This window comes from Quercus lobata, chromosome 3, assembly GCF_001633185.2.
Source record: "Quercus lobata isolate SW786 chromosome 3, ValleyOak3.0 Primary Assembly, whole genome shotgun sequence".
Classification (NCBI taxonomy): Eukaryota; Viridiplantae; Streptophyta; class Magnoliopsida; order Fagales; family Fagaceae; genus Quercus; species Quercus lobata.
In genome coordinates, this window is record NC_044906.1 from 70,736,886 (window position 1) to 70,753,902 (window position 17,017).

The 17,017-nt window shown below is 33.1% G+C and overlaps 2 protein-coding genes across 2 annotated transcripts; one reads left to right on the plus strand and one right to left on the minus strand.

The window, feature by feature from the left end:
- Positions 1 to 19: 19 nt before the first annotated feature.
- LOC115979373 (LRR receptor kinase SERL2-like) lies at positions 20 to 1,931 on the minus strand. Its single transcript, XM_031101394.1, has 5 exons — positions 1,605 to 1,931; positions 1,351 to 1,498; positions 1,143 to 1,214; positions 492 to 563; positions 20 to 130 (listed from the first exon to the last, which is right to left on the minus strand). The coding sequence occupies exons 1-5, from the start codon at positions 1,702 to 1,704 to the stop codon at positions 55 to 57; spliced, it is 468 nt and encodes a 155-aa protein (XP_030957254.1). The 5' UTR covers positions 1,705 to 1,931; the 3' UTR covers positions 20 to 54.
- A 10,247-nt stretch (positions 1,932 to 12,178) lies between these two features.
- Positions 12,179 to 15,602, plus strand: LOC115978853 (probable inactive purple acid phosphatase 2). The gene is made up of 2 exons (XM_031100731.1): positions 12,179 to 12,959; positions 14,211 to 15,602. The coding sequence occupies exons 1-2, from the start codon at positions 12,258 to 12,260 to the stop codon at positions 15,483 to 15,485; spliced, it is 1,977 nt and encodes a 658-aa protein (XP_030956591.1). The 5' UTR covers positions 12,179 to 12,257; the 3' UTR covers positions 15,486 to 15,602.
- Positions 15,603 to 17,017: the final 1,415 nt, after the last annotated feature.

A 17,017-nucleotide genomic window follows, 5' to 3' on the forward strand; every position in this document is an offset into this window, starting at 1 on the left:
TATTAACAGAAACTCCACAAACTTAATTTCATGGCCATATGAAAGTTAAGTTACTCACAAATGAGTTAGACTCTTCAGTTCACCAATTTCAGGAGGTATGATATCTTGTAGTTTATTCCACCTCAAATTACTAAGGAAAAAAAAATCAACATAGAACGCAAAAGATCAGGTCAACGAACCAAAGCTTTCAAAAATCAAAACATTAACTGAAACAAATAATTAAGCCTTTTTTTTGGGATGGAAGGAGAGGAGGGGGGGGGCATCTGTTGTCCAAAAATTAACAGCTGCTACTAGCACAAGTCACTCGAAAATCTCTTGTTATATTTGTCCACTATCAAGGGACATTCAACAAAATCACATTCTGACTATGGAAACTTAAGCAGGAGAAATATTACAAAAACATGACAAATACAATACGTGTGTTAGTTAAAAGTATCAAAAACAACATCAGAAATGCTAATTGCGATCTTAAAAAGTGTAGAGGACTGTACAGTATTTTAAGACGCTTCAACCGTCCGATCTGAGGAGGAATTGGGCCAGTCAACTTGTTATTATGAAAATCCCTGTAATGTGAACAATCATAAACATCATAAACCCTTGAAGAAACCAAATAGATAAACAAATCTGAATCCCATCTATATTTTTCTAATAAAGAGGAAGATGATCTTTCAGCTATGGATCCGCCAGAGACTAATCGAGTTCATTCACATGAATTCCTCTATCGTATCCAAAACCATATCCTTTGTCACATCCTTAGTTAAAACTACTTACACTAGTATTTTTTTACTTCTTCGTCTATCTCTTTCCATTTCCTTGACTTGAATCAAATCAAATCAAATCTTCCTCACAAGTGCATTAATCACTCCTTTACAGATAACCAAACCATCTCGAGCAACTCTCTCACATACATATGGAAAAAAATCGACTAGTATATATATGAAAAGCAATCGACACGGTATAAGTTCATCTCAAACTACAATACTTAATCCAACTCAGCACTTTCACTAATCACTACAACCAAAATTGTTTTTCCATCAGTGTTTTCACATTAAAATCTGCTCACCAACACTAAAATCTAAATACTCCAAAACCAAATAAACAAATACACATTTCATTCAACACACACGCACAAAGGAACTTACAGCCTAGTGAGATCCAAGAGATTAGTCACAGCAGTAGGGAAAGGTCCAACGATCGAAACCGCGTATACTTCTCTGCAAAATTGAATCCAATTTAGCTTAAAAACAAGCTCCTAATTACACAAAAATTCAAAACACAATCACATTCTAAAAATTTGAATAGAATTCATCAAATTGTGAAAATTCCAAAAGAGACAAAAGAATCATATACAATTCGGTGACGACTCTGTAATCGCCTTGAGTGGAGCAAGTGACGCCGGACCACGGCGGCAGATCTCCATCTCCACAAGGATCGTCTCCAACCCAAGCGTACACCACTCTCCACCCTAGCGACGCCTTGATTTCGTTCAAAGCTTTCACTGCAGACAAAAAAACAGAGAGAGAGAGAGAAAGATTGAGATTCGGATCTGATCGGAGAGGATCGGATCGGAGACAGAATCGTTGGTTTAAGAGTGAAAACCGTACCGTCGCGTTTGAGGGTTTTGGAGAGAGCGAGAGGAGAGGAAATGAGAGTGAGAATGAGAATGAGAGAGAATGCAAAGAATGAAAGACGCTGTAGCGCCATTTTCAGATCTATGTATGTATGTATGAATGTAATCTATGAAAATAAGGAGTGGAATTTTGAAGTCAGAGTCATAGATCTTTCCAAGTTAATGCTAGTTTAGTTAGAGTTTACCAGTTTAGAAGAGAGAGACAGAGAGATTTTATTAATAATTTATAGCTTTTTAAAGTCACTTCTAAATCTTAAAATAACACGGAAATGGAAGGAAGGTAATTATGCTATTGCTCGCCGTCGGTGGGAACTTTCCTCTTTTTTTTTTCTTTTTCATTTTGGGCCAGAACCGTGGGAAAGAGGAAAATGGATTTGGGCTTATATTATGAATTTTGGTTCTTTAACTATTTATTTATTTATTAAATAAAAATTTTATTTGACCCTTCTACTATTAATTTATGTCTTAGGTTTCAATTTTTTTTATTGATAAATAAATTCTCTTGTCCTAGAATAAAATAGCTAGTTCAAGTCACGTCATTGGTCTTTGGTTGTAGTTGATTAAAGTTGTAACAACAATTGGGTATTGATGTAGCCTCTCAAAGGGATGGGCTATGGTTGATGATGATTGGATTTGACGTGGTTAATGTTGAGGTCCAAAAGGTACAATGAGAGAGCCCAACCCATGGAGGTGAAGAAGGATGTGGACCTTGGAAAAATAGAAGCCCAGTCCATAGAATTGAGGAAGAGTCATAGGCCTTGAATAGACCTAAAGGCCTAGCAAAGTAAGAAAAAGGGGGGAAGAAATCCAAAGAAAAATGAGAAATTGAAAGGAAGCCCAAGGAAGGGAGTAGATGACCCAAACTTAGCCTAATAATGGGTCATTCACACCATGAGAAACGAGTCCTTGGGAAAGTAACATCTATGATAGGAAAATCTCAAAAAGGCTACAGATGACCCAAGATTAGCTTGAGAGTGGGTCACACTCCCCTAAAGGAAGAAAGGTGGAAAGAAAACGTTGGATGACTATCAAGATCAAATTCCTAGGAGACAGAGAAAGGTGAAAGGGACAAGTAATACTCTCAGGACCAGAGACCAGCATGAAGGAACTAAGAGACCTTCATCAGATGCTTTCCAAGTTCACCCACCACAAAGGAGAATTTATACCATTTTTAGGAAAAGGTCCAACAAGGAAGGATCTGACAAGGTTCAACAAGGTTCTAGGACCTTCGAAATGTCCCTTTTAAGCCTTGAAAGAATATCTTACCTCATTAAACTCAAAGAATGATCTGACCTATCCCAAAGAGATGGCTTCTACAAGTAGAAGGCCAACCATGATGCTTTCAGACATGAGTTCCTAGAAAGATAAAATAAGAGAAAATGAGGAAAGGAGCGGCCACCAATGTGTCAGACAAAGGAGATAAATCCATTACCAAGAAAACAAAGGGAGAAAATGGTAATTCAAGGCCTCTTAAGAGTAGTATAAAAGGGAAGCAAGGGAGAGATGCAAGGGCAGACATTAGACACACAAAGAGACTAAAAAGATATAAAAGAGAGCTTTCAGGATTTAAGTCGAGTTCATTGAGCAAGAAAGAAACATTGTAAAAGGTACTTCAGTAACACTTAAGGGGCCATTTGGATCAACGGGACTTAAATTTCACAAGTCTTGTGAACCTAGAAAGGATTAACCAAGTTTGTGACCTTTGAGGCTTATTAGGCTTTGTGAAGTATGCTTACAATATAGGACTAAATGTATTTTTGATACTTGACTTAATTAATAAAGCCTCTTAAGTTTTTTGTATATATTACTATTCATTCTAGTTAATTGTTCATATCTTTTGTATTCGCTGCCACGCTAAGCCCATATATATATATTGTTCTATCCTTTTTTTAGAGTTCATTTAACTTGTGTACAGATTGGTTTATATAACAACCCAAATAGGTCGCAGTGAGTCGAACCCATTTCATGCAACATTGAAACACATTCCATGCCCTTTTTAGTGACCCAAGATTCATATCAAGCTTGGGCCAGTGAACTGTCCTAAAAAGGGCCCCACAAATAACAATGGTGTAACCATGATGGTTAAGGGAGGTTTAGGACGATTGGGTTTGTCTATGCAGGTTAGCGATATTGCCTTATGTGGTTTGCTTGGATTTTGGCTTTAGAAAATAGTGGTATGAAGTTGGTGGGGGTCATCTAAGTTTGGATTTTGGGTGGCAGTAATTGGTGGTAGGTGGCCAGAATTGTGGAGTATAGGGCAATAGTTAGTGATTTCATTTGATTGTGGGAGTCTTGAATGGTTTTAAATTCTATTTGAGTTTATGTGAGTTGTGATGGTGAGTTAAGTGTGCAAGTCTTGGAATGATTTTATTTACTATTTGAGTTTGTGTTGTTTATGTGAATTGTGATTTGTTGGTGGCAGAGAAGAATGATAATAAGGGCTGACCAAGAGTGAAGAATTGATTAAAAAATTATTATTTTGGAGAGAAAAAAAAAATTGAATAAAAAGAATATTAAAATGGAAATAGGGAAAGAATAGAAAGTTGAATGCAATTAATAGGACTTTTTTTTTTTGGCTTTTTGACTACAATTTTAAATTAAAATTTGTCTAGACTAATGTGAATACTTTTGTAAGTAAATTACAATTATTATATAGTTCACTTTAGGTGAATCTTTATTGTCAAAGTCCTAAAAGATATTAACATACTACTTCAAATTAAACTCAATTATCAAAAGTTTGAAGAATTGGAAAGGAATTTCATTATTTATTTTTAATTATATCATAATCTATTATGGTCTCTTTTTTTTTTTTTAGGGGATTCTGTTATGGTCTTTTTTCTTTTTCAACTTTTTATTATCAGACCAAGACACCAATCAATTTTTGGTGTAAGTGGAGATTGAACCTCAAATCTCTTATACAACTATCAGAGACTTTACCAATTGAGTTAACTAGAACCTACTTCTATTATGGTCTTTGATTCTTAATCAAGTCATGCATCACCCTAGGTATAATACTTAATTTTTTCTTTGAAATATTTATCTTAGGAAACTATGTTTTAAATAATAAAATTTGTCCCATATGTAAGGGCTATCTGTTTTATTTGTTCAGTAATAAATATTATACTATTTTGGCTAGTGAAAGTATAAAATCTTTTTTTTTTTTTGGTTGGTGTGTGCTTTGATATATCTCCATAAAAATACATACAATACAGTAATATAAAGTGTGCAAGAATTTATAATTCCATTTTTTTTTTTTTTTGAAGAACTCCTTAATTTTCTATGGTTTAATTATCTAGAGGAGTAAGCTAATAAGGAGGTGAGCTCTAGATACCATTGTTAGAGTGCATGCACACACGCACATAGTTTAATTGTTTAGAGGAGTAAACTAATATGAAGGAGAGCTCTAGATGCCATTATTAGAATGCGTTTCCGTGCACACACATGCACAAAGTGACAAAGATACTACAAGGGGATTCATGACTTGAACCAAATTAGCATCAACAAATACTAATTAAGAACTTCATAATTTAATATAAGAAAAAAACTGTTAATAATTGTTACGAAACTCTTGGCTTGATTCTATAATTAACAGCTTGATTATCCCCCATAAACATAAAAGTGTATATATTTTCTTCCAAACGCACCGACTTCTTTGGTGCTCCCAATGGCCATTTGCCAATAATATTGCTGGTTTCTGTTTAGAACATGATCTACATTATACTTGTAAGTTGTCACGAGAATAGAAAAGCAATTGCAACTTTCTCTGCAATACATTATGCCCCACTACGCCTATTGTCGTTGACAATCAGATATGCCCATGAGATTCACGGCCTTTCCCAGTTCAAAACTCAGTGCTTTTATGTACATTGGGAAGTAAGTACTCCCAAGATTCACATGAGGAAAATTGCTCCACATGACACATAAGATACAATTCAATTAGTTGCAATGAATTTAGATTTGGATTTTGGAACTAGCAGCAAGACTTATACAACTTTTATCCAAGAAAAAAAGAAAGAAAGAAAGAAACAAGGAAAAAAAAAAGAAAAAAAGAAAAGGAAACAATGCTTTCAAGAAAGGATAAAAACATTAAGGAAAATCTCAACCTTGTCATATTCATAGATTTGAAGTTTAAACACATAACTATACATGAATATATAAAATAAATTTGAAGCAGACCAAAATGGTACTTCGAAAAAGTCCATTTTACCCTCAGAAAAGAGTTGAGTCCATTGAATTCGGCATCTCCCAGCTAGCTAATAACACCTCCAAATTAATGAAGCTCATGGGTTTCTCTTGAAATCCCACCTCTCCCAAACTGCAGTCTCACTAAATACAACAAAAGGTAGACCATTTCCATGCTTGTTTTTGCCTTTTTCCACAGGAGGACAAAAAGAGTCAAAAACAATAATGGAAATAGCAACATCGTTTACAATAGAACAGTACCGAATCAGTGAATCATCACCATCCAAAAAAAAAGTGAAACCAAGAAACCTTGATTCTTGGGTATACATATATAGTGAAAGAAGAAAAGGGGCTACACATCAAAAAAGATGCAAAGAAATGGTGAAAACCAAAAAAGGAATTATGGGCTTCGAACCACTATATTATCATGACTTGAACCTTGAAAATTTACTAGTATATAGAGGAAGCTAGATGGCTAAATTAGAAGAAAGAAACAGAAGGTAGGTCAAAGGCGATGGTTTTGCTCTCAGTTGTGAAGAGGGTTTGGTCCAGAGGGGACTAATCTCTTCTCCACACCGTATCTTGGGTCAATCTCATCAAGCTCTGAGGGTGGTGGTGGTGGTGGGAGAGTTTGATACTGGTGGTTTCTTTGAAGTTTAATGCACAAAGAACGTGACCTTTCATGAGAAAGAGAGCCACAAGAATGGATGCGAGGGTAAAGATGGTGGCGGTGATGGTTGTGAGAGTTTCTTGAAGAGGTTTCATGCATGGTTGGGTTGGAGAGACCAGAGGCTGAAGTCACAAAGAGAAGGAAAACTATGATGATCAATATCAGAAGCCTCAAGAAAAGAAAAAAGGAGCTTGTGGTTGAAGAGGGAGAGCTCTTCATCATGGCTGCAAAGAGAGATGATGGGATTATTTTTGTGATTGTGGAAAAGGGCTATTAGGAAGAGAAGAGAGAGAGTAATATGGAAGATGGAGATAGTAGTGAGAGAGAGTTTTAATGCAAAGCAAGAGACACATGAATGAATATTATTGCCAAGAAAATTGGGGGGACACCATTAGAGCCATCAGGGGTAGTCGGCAATTACTATGTCTCATCACATGAGTCACGTATATATGTGTGTGTGGGGATGGCCCAAGACTTATTAGGAGGTACTAATACTTTTCATACGAATAATACAATAATAACAATAGCTATAGCATGCCCCTAATAATTAATACTGTGCTCTACCAGCAGAGGATTTTTCTTCAGGTAATTAATTAAGTCCAGCAAGAAGATAAGAATAGGAAGAAGAAGAAAGAATTAGAAAGTGGTACATCGCTACATTGTGTCATGTATGAGTTGCTATCAAGTGGACTCTAGATGCAGACATGAAATGGATTGATAGAATACATTAGTCTCCAATACCTACCCCTGTCTAAAGAAATTTTGTAACTAAGAAAATTTTGGTTAGAATTTTGGGCCACTAGAAGTTTATATTTGGGGTTGTAAATTACCCCAAGCTTTTCTTAAGGTTTGGAAAAATAACAAAAATAAATTTGTATGGTTTTTATTTTTCTTGATTTTTTTTATCATATTATAACCTGTATAATTATCAAGTATTGTTTTGAGATTATTACTGATGGGAATTTAGTTTGAAAATTATGTGTTTTAACGCAATTCTGTATTGACACATAAATGGTCATAAGAGGATATATATTAGACACATAAATCAAAACATCAAGAGGGAGTAAACTGTGAAATTAGGAGGAGTAATTGACATTTCCCTTAGAGAGGTTAGTATCAATTTTTTTTTTTTTTTTTAAATCTCTAATGCAAGAGGACAAGAATTTCATTGAATATTTATTTATTTATGCATAAGATATATATTATGTTATTCTTTTGTATTAATGTTTATATAAACATATTAACGGTTGCTGAATTTTTTAACTTATCCAAGTTTGCTTCGCCTTTGCTCAATTCATTGCTAAGGATGCAAGTTTGAGTTTGATCGATTCGTTGGTACGGATGCAAGTGGATAGAGCTATCGACAGCTTGTTGTTCCCTTCTTTAATGAAATGAGGTGAAATGTCAATTTATCCTATATTTTGAGAGGGGGGGGGGGGAATGAAGAGTATAAAGTATAATGCTCGTAATAAAATTATATGTTTTTTTAAATAAATAAATATATTTATTAATTAATTGATTTATAAACTCTTAAACATTCTAAGAAAAAGAATAACATATTCCATTTTATTCTATTCTTTAATGGTGAATCCATTACGTTTTTTTTTTTTTTTTTAATCCACTCCAAAACATAATGTTAAGGAAATTAACTTAGAAAAATAACACTTATGATAATGTACATGAACTAAACTCACATGCAAAACATAATGTCTAAAGTATTAACAATTCTTTCTAGCAGAAGAAAAGAAAAGGATTAATGATTCGAATTAGAAATGTTTAGTGGACTAAATTGGCATTTATATTATATATAAGATACATGAACTAAACTAACACACAAAACATAATGTCTAAAGTATTAATAATTCTTTCAAAAAGGAAAAAGGAAAATGTATTAATGATTCAAGTTAGAATGTTCAGTGGACTAAATTGGCATTTATATATAAGATACATGAACTAAAATATCACACAAAACATAATGTCTAAAGCATTAATGATTCCCTCAAAAAGGAAAAACGATTAATGATTCAAGTTAGAATTGTTCAGTGGACTAAATTGGCATTTATTTAAGATACATGAACTCATCTCAAAAAAAAAAAAAAAAAAAAAAAAAAAAAAAAGAAAAAAGATACATGAACTAAACTAACACACAAAACATAATGTTTAAAGCATTAAATGTTAATAATTTTTTCAGGAAGAAAAAAAGGATTAATGATTCAAATTAGAAATGTTTAGAGGACTAAATTGGCAATTTAAGGGATTGACATTTGTATAATTTGATTAGATCACGACTTCCAAAGTGCGTTACACAACCTCTTAATTATTTTTGTGGATAAGGCATGCCTTCTGTCATTAAAAAATTTAAAAACATTTTTTTTCCACAAATTGTGGTTTGCAATCGTTATCCATCAGTCCGAAATTAATGTTCTTATATTAAATTATTTTAATTAAGAAATTAAATCTAATATTTTAAAAGAAAAATAATATGTTCACAACAATTTTAAAATAAATTCTAAATAGTAAGTTGTTATTTTTTTTTTTTTTTTGAGAAACAGTAGTAAGTTGTTATTGTGGGCACCAAAAAAAAAAAAAAAAAAAGAGAGAAATGATATGTCTACAACATTTTTACAACAAATCTTAAGTGGCAGGTTGTTATTGGTTGTTATTGTTAGGGCAAAAAAGTAATCTTAGTGTTAGTTTCAAAATTGAACCAATAACAACTAACCACATGTGATTTGTTGTAAAAATGTTGTAAAAATATTGTAGACGTAGCATCTCTCAAAAAATAATGTTAGTGTTAGGTTCAAATTTGAACTAATAACAACTAACCACCTATAATTTGTTGTGAAAATATTGTAAAAATATTGTGGATGTAACACCTCTCATTTTAAAATTTATACAAATATTCTTTAACTTTAACTAGATGACCATGTGATTTTTTTAAGTAATTGAATAAATGAGAGTGAAGTGAATTTTCACCTTTTAACGTTTAAGATAATTTTGATTTTATTTCTTAAAGTTTCAAATTATGGATTTATACTATACCCCTAACATTAAATATTATTTGGACTTAAGCTCCTTTGTCCATGCATCGTGGTGAGGTGTTTATAATTGCCACCTTGACTCAAACAACAATTTTATGAATCCAAAATTTGAAATTTTATAGGGTAAAATCAAAATTACTCAAAATTTTAAGGGTATAAATTATAAATTTAGTCATAATAATATATGACATGTATTTAATAGAAACCAAAATGACGTAGTTTTGAATGAGAAAATTACATTTTTTAAAGCTTAGTTAGCATTTAACAAACACCTCATCACAATGGACTAACAAATAGATACATAATATTAAGAATATAGATCCAAAATTTGAAACTTTAGAAAATAAAATCAAAATTATCTCAAATTTTAAGGGTGCAAATTACTAGTTAATAAATTAATTTTTTAAAAAAATTCATATACATAGCTTGATGACTTGAATAATGACATCATAGTTAGGAAGAGATAAAAGGAAATTAACGTTCTTGTTAAATTATTTTAATTAAGAAATAGATCATTTTTTTAGTAAATGTTAATGATTTATATCTATTATAATTTAGATTTTTTTAAAAATTTTCAAACAAATAAAAATGATAAACTTTAGAAATAAACAGTAACTGTAATTTCTTTTTTAAACGTGAAGGAGAAATTATTATTTACATCCGGAGGACTGCTGATGTAGTCCTCCTTGACCAATGAGATGATGCCATTTATGCAAATATATGTGTGAGCTTCCTAATCAATACAAAGAATAAAAAATAAAAATTATCATATGATGTCACATTTGTATAAATAATAACATTTTATTAGTTGGAAGGTTAAGGAAGACCACATCAATAGTCTTCCTGGTGGACCTAATAATTTTTCAACATGAAGGAACAAAAAATCCTAAATTTTAAGAGTTCTTTTTTTGAATTTAAAATAAAATTTATTATTTGACATTTATGACCCTATTTCTAAATGAAGTTACCTTTCATTAATGAAGGCATTTTTAAACCACATAAAAGTCCAGTTAAAAGAAATGAACCCTCTTATATATAGTATAGATGATTCCAAATCTAATATTTTAAATTTTATACAAATATTTTTTAACTTTAACTAGATGGTCATGATTTTATTTTTAGAAAAACTAGATGATCATGTGATTTGTTTAAGTATTCAAATAAATTAGAGTAAAGTGAATTTTCATCTTTAAAGTTTAGGGTAATTTTGCTTTTGTTCTTTAAAGTTTCAAAATTTGGATTCATATGACACCCCAAAATTTACATATTGTTTGGATTTAAACCCTTCCACCCATGCACCATAATAAGATGTAAGTTAAATGCCACCTGAACTTAAAACAACATAATTTTATAGATCTAAAATTTGAAACTTTATGAGATAAGGTGAAAATTGTCCTAAACTTTAAAAAGTACAAACGGTAGATTTAGTCAAAATAATACAGTATATGACATGCCTTTAATAGGGGGTCAAAATGACATTATTTTGAATGAGCAAATAAAGTTGTTTTGAGCTTAATTAAGGCTTAACAAACACCTCATCATCTATACTTCTATGAGTAATGTTACAGTCATAAACTATTTTATAACATTTTTACAAACTATTGACGTGACAAATTCTTATTAGTTCTAATATAGGTCCACTACTAACATCACATTTATGTTTACCAATAATTATTTGAAAATTACTAAAGTCACATCAGCAGCTTGTAAAAATGTTGTAAAATAGTTTGTATCTGTAGTATTACTCTACTTCTATACTATATATAAAATAATTCTCTTTTTTGAACTGGACTTTTATGTAATTCAAAAATATAATAAAATGTAAGTTAAATGCCACCTTGACTAAAAACGACATAATTTTATAGATCTAAAATTTAAAACTTCATGAGATAAGATGAAAAAAACTGTCCTAAACCTTAAAGTGCATACGGTAGATTTAGTCAAAATAATACCGTATATGACATGCCTTTAATAGGGGTCAAAATGACATTATTTTGAATGAGAAAATAAAGTTGTTTTGAGCTTAATTAACACTTAATAAACTTAATAAACACCTCATCATCTATACTTCTATACCATATATAGGATGGTTATCTTTTTTAAACTGGACTTTTATATAGTTCAAAAATACCCCTATTAATGAAATAGGGTCATAAATATTTAAAAAACAAATTTCACTTAGAAATAAAGTCAAAAATGTTAAATAACAAATTTCATTTTTAATTCAAAAAGAAAACTTCTAAAATTTAGAATTTTTTTCCCTTCATATTCAAAAAAGAAATTACATCTTATTAAAAAAAAATACAACTACGACTTATCTCTAAAGTTTATCATTTTTATTTGTTTAAAAAATAAAATAAAAAATTTCTAAATTATACTAAATACAAATTATTAACTCTTACCTAACAAAAATAGAAAAGTCTTTTGCGTGCTTGAGGCTATTTCAATTATAAAAGTCTTAATCATCATTAAGCTAAAAAAAAATCTGGGATTAAATTTTAAAAATTTAAGAAACAAACGTCAAATGTGAGTGTGACATTTAGAATATGGAAAAAAGAATATTCCTAATTATTTATTTATTATTATTATTTTTTGAAACTTGCCTAATTATTTATTCAATCCAAAGCAAACCCCAAAATCCAGTTCTACATAAATAAACAGAGGAACAAAAACCCTCACCTTCACTTTCTTTTCATTCTACACCGACTTGAAAAATCCCAAAAAAAAAAAAAAAATGAAGAATTCTCTCACAGCTTTCATTCTCTTCATCACAACAATCATTTCTCTCTTTAACCCATCAACCCAGTCCAAAGTCTCTCTCTCTATAACCCCATCCGTTTTGGCCAAATCGGGCGACCCGATCCGAATCCAATGGTCCGGAATCGCCGAACCGTCCAAGCTCGACTGGCTCGGCATCTACTCTCCCCCGGACTCCGCTCACGAGAACTTCATCGGCTACGTGTTCCTCAACTCCTCCGCCACGTGGCAATCCGGGTCGGGCTCCATTTCGCTTCCTCTCATCAACCTCCGATCCAACTACACCTTCCGGGTCTTCCGATGGGTCGAGTCCGAAATCAACCCCAAAAAACACGACCACGATAACAACCCGTTGCCGGGCACGGCCCATTTGTTGGCCAAGTCGGTGGAAGTCGGGTTCGGGTCGGGTCGGGTGCCGGAGCAGATCCATCTGGGGTTCACGGAGAAAGCGGATGAGATGAGGGTGATGTTCTTGACGGGGGATCGTGAGGAGAGGCGAGTGAGGTATGGGGTGAGAGAGGGTAAGCTCGACCGCGTGGCGGTGGCACGTGTGGAGAGGTATGAGAGGGAGCACATGTGCGAGGAGCCGGCGAATTCGAGTGTCGGGTGGAGAGACCCGGGTTGGATTCATGATGGGGTTATGAAGAATTTGAAGAAAGGAGTCAGGTATTATTATCAGGTAATTTTTTGTTTAATTGGGTTTTTAGTTTAGTAATTGATATTTGTAATTTAACACATGTCTATCAACTATATTTGTAATTTGTAATTTGTTATTTTGGAGCATTGTTAATTGCAAAATTTGATACTTTGATCAAAATGGTAGGGACTCGATAACTATAACAGAAGCTACTATCAATTTTGTTATAAAAGAAACAAAATCGACTTACAGACTGACGGGACAATGAATGTGATTGGTGTCGCATCAAGTCACCAACAACATAATGAATAAATGGCTTTTGTTAATTGGTGAAAGTAGCAAAAGCTAATAAACAAATACCTCTTTGAGTGGAATGTTGTGTGATTCCCTAGAAAATGCTGATTGATTGCAATAGAAAAACGTAGTTTAAGTTACAGTTCATTCACTGTTGTTCCTTAGCTTCTCCAATTAAGTTTAACAATGTGGTTTCATTACATGGTTGAATTTAATTGTCTTTGGAAAAGATAACATTACTTTTGTTGTAGGGGTTAATACAGCCATGTGGTTGAGTTCAATTGGAAATCCTAATTTGTACCAAAGTTTTGTCCATTTATGAATTACATTTTAGTTTCATATTTAAAAAGGAGTAATTGTTTCTAATATTATGCAGAAAAAAAAAATTATGCATTAAATTTTGTAGTAGGTGTAGAATCACTCTTTTTTGTTTTGTGTTGAAAAGTTAGACTTAGACACATTAGTTTGTAAGGCTTGTTTTGTTGCATTTGTACTATTGTTCAATTCATATTTCATAATAATTTGGATTTTATTATAACATTTTCTTCCATGTGACCTTGTAATCATTGAATATCATTTGCATGATCATGTCTAAGAAAAGCATCTGATGAATGTCTTAGTTAGAGTGTCTATAGATTTCATGGTGATCCAGAGTTACAAAAAGTGTTTTTATAAACTACTGGCTCAATTATTTGTTTGTGTATATAATATTTAATTAGTTGTATGATAAACTTGATAAAGTGAACTCATATGAGAAAAATATTTTGCACTACATTGCATGGTTTGAATATAACAATGGCTGTGTTTGTTCTTAATGCCATATTTTTTGTACATAGCTGGCCCCAAGCCCAAAAAAATAAGACATCTAGAGTAAGTTTAAAAATTATTTAAAATTGAATCACTTTATTATAAATTAGTCGACCCCAAAATTATGTGACCAAGGCTTGGTGGTTGTTGTTGTTGTGTGGTCTGAGAAAACGATAATGTTATCTATGACAGGTTGGAAGTGATGCTGGAGGTTGGAGTTCAACTCGCAGCTTTGTGTCAAGGAATGAGGACTCTGATGAAACAATAGCTTTCCTGTTTGGTGATATGGGAACTGCAACACCATACTCTACCTTTCTCCGTACACAAGAAGAAAGCATAGCAACCATGAAGTGGATACTCCGTGATATTGAGGCTTTGGGTGACAAGCCAGCTTTTATCTCACATATTGGGGACATCAGCTATGCAAGAGGATATTCATGGTTGTGGGATCATTTTTTTAATCAGATTGAACCTGTTGCATCCAAAGTAGCATACCATGTGTGTGTTGGTAATCATGAGTACAACTGGCCTTCACAGCCTTGGAGACCTGAGTGGTCTGTGGGAAGTTATGGAAAGGATGGGGGTGGTGAATGTGGTGTACCCTACAGCCTTAAGTTCAAAATGCCTGGAAACTCTTTAGAGCCAACTGGAACCCGAGCCCCAGCTACTAGGAACCTTTACTATTCATTTGATATGGGGGCAGTACATTTTGTATACATGTCAACCGAGACCAATTTCCTTCAAGGGAGCAACCAATATAACTTTTTAAAGCATGATTTGGAGTCAGTTAATAGAAACAACACTCCTTTTGTGGTAGTCCAAGGGCACCGGCCGATGTATACAACAAGCAATGAAAATAGGGATGCCCCATTGAGGGAGAAGATGCTTGAGCACTTGGAACCTTTGTTTGTGAAAAACAAGGTCACCCTTGCATTGTGGGGTCATGTCCACAGATATGAGAGGTTCTGTCCAGTGAATAACTTTACTTGTGGAAGCATGGGCCTGGAGGGGGAGGATTGGGAGGCATTTCCAGTCCATATTGTTATTGGGATGGCAGGACAAGACTGGCAACCCATCTGGGAGCCTAGACCTGACCACCCGAATGATCCGATCTTCCCACAAGCTAAACGCTCTTTGTACCGTGGGGGTGAGTTTGGGTACACTAGATTGGTTGCTACAAAGGAGAAGCTTCAGCTTTCTTATGTAGGGAACCATGATGGAGAAGTGCATGATATGGTGGAGATTCTAGCATCTGGACAAGTTCTCAGTGGCAGTGGGGATAGTTCTGTTGATGGTGCTGGAGCCAGGGGTGAGGCTCCTCAGTCCAAATTTTCATTGTTGGTTAAGGGAGTGAGTGTATTATTACTTGGGGCTTTTATAGGCTATGTTCTTGGTTTCATTTCCCGTTCCCAAAAAGAGGCTACTCCAAAAAATAGCTGGACTCCCGTGAAGACAGACGATATTTGAACTTGAAATTGCAGTGAAGCATATTGGTTAGTTTCCAAAATCTGGTTCATCTGTATTTAAAATGTAGCTGCAATTAGGCATCAAAGTTGTGTTGTGAATTGATGTTCCCCCTACTGTTTGGATGGGTGCCGAAGCTAGGAAGGTGGGATAATATGTACCACATAAATGCTTATGTAACTTTTGTCATTGTAAATATGCAATTTTCCTAATTTAATTTATGTTATTTAACACTTTGTATAAAGGACTTCATATGGTTGAAAGTCATGTACTTGTCAAATAAATGTGCAATTGTCACGGCATGTATTATTGATGCATGAATATGATCTGATCTTACCATTTTGTGCCATTGGAGGTACTGTCACATTTCTGTTGCTTAGTTCTTTGAGTACTCTACTGTGGAGAAAAGACCTATTATTTTAATATTGGAGATGAGCATCTCTAGTTGAGGAACTGTGGTAACTCCCCTGAATTCAAGATGTTATACTGTGAGTTGATTCCCCTCATTTTTAAGATAACCCACATGAGCAAACTGCAATATCCTTAATAGAGAAAATCCCAGAATCTGCATTTTAAAATCCTTTTTTTTTTTTTGATTTATTTTTGTTATTATTATTTTATACCTTTTCCTTTTCTTTTACTAAGATAATTTAGGATTACTCTATGAACATCATCCTTCTCTCTCCCAAAATCCAGTTATTCTTCTTGAAGTGCCTTCCAATTATTTTTTTTCCTATCATTGTAAATTGAATGGCTAGGAGAATTATGGATGCAATTCTTGCTTCTTCAATAGGGGGTTTATGCTACAAGAAAAAGACACCGAGCACAACCACAGCACAAACCTGAGCACGTTTGAGATAATATGTATTAATTTCTCTGGAGATAAGTAGTTTGTAGGCATTCAACTAGTCATTTAGGCTTGTAGAACATCATATTCTTGTAACTTTATTTCCTTGTACTTGTGTTCTTATTTCAATCAAGTATTTAAGTTTGATGCAATGATTAGTGGTTAATTTAAGCTTTATCAAATTTCCTGTTTATTTTGAAGCAATTTAGTATTTGTTTAAGTCAAGTAGACTTAAAAATCCTTTACATTTTTTGCCTTTTACTTTAATTCTAGATGATTTGCTCTGGAATACTTTACTTTGAGATGATTCACTACGATTTAGTTCTATTAACTTATTAGGCGTTGGTAACCTAGGCTCATAACTTAATCATTTAGGATTGCTCATTCTCATTGTTAACTACCGTATTTCTCAAAAAGTCTTATTACGTTTAGGAGTTTTCGGACTCCATACCCTGGTCTTTGAAGTTTTTTTTTTTTTTTTTTTTGAGAAAGTAGTCTTTGAAGTTAGACATTCACTTTGAGCTAATTCACCTCGAGTGACAAAAAATAATTAAGAGACCGAGGTTAATTAACATTTGATTTTTTTACTAAAACAATGTAAGTTAAGTGCCATAACTCAAAATAATGTAGTTTTATGAATCCAAATTTGAAACTTCATGGAGCAAAGTCAGAATTATCGTAAACTTTT

Excerpts from the sequence above, each read along its gene's own strand:
- LOC115978853 (XM_031100731.1), top strand. The coding sequence starts at position 12,258 with ATGAAGAATTCTCTCACAGCTTTCATTCTCTTCATCACAACAATCATT. Across the intron at positions 12,960-14,210 it reads GAGTCAGGTATTATTATCAG|GTTGGAAGTGATGCTGGAGG; the intron begins GTAATTTTTTGT and ends TATCTATGACAG.
- LOC115979373 (XM_031101394.1), bottom strand. The coding sequence starts at position 1,704 with ATGGCGCTACAGCGTCTTTCATTCTTTGCATTCTCTCTCATTCTCATT. Across the intron at positions 564-1,142 it reads CTCTTGGATCTCACTAGGCT|GGATTTTCATAATAACAAGT; the intron begins GTAAGTTCCTTT and ends TTCACATTACAG. Across the intron at positions 131-491 it reads TTGAAGCGTCTTAAAATACT|TAATTTGAGGTGGAATAAAC; the intron begins GTACAGTCCTCT and ends TTTTTTCCTTAG.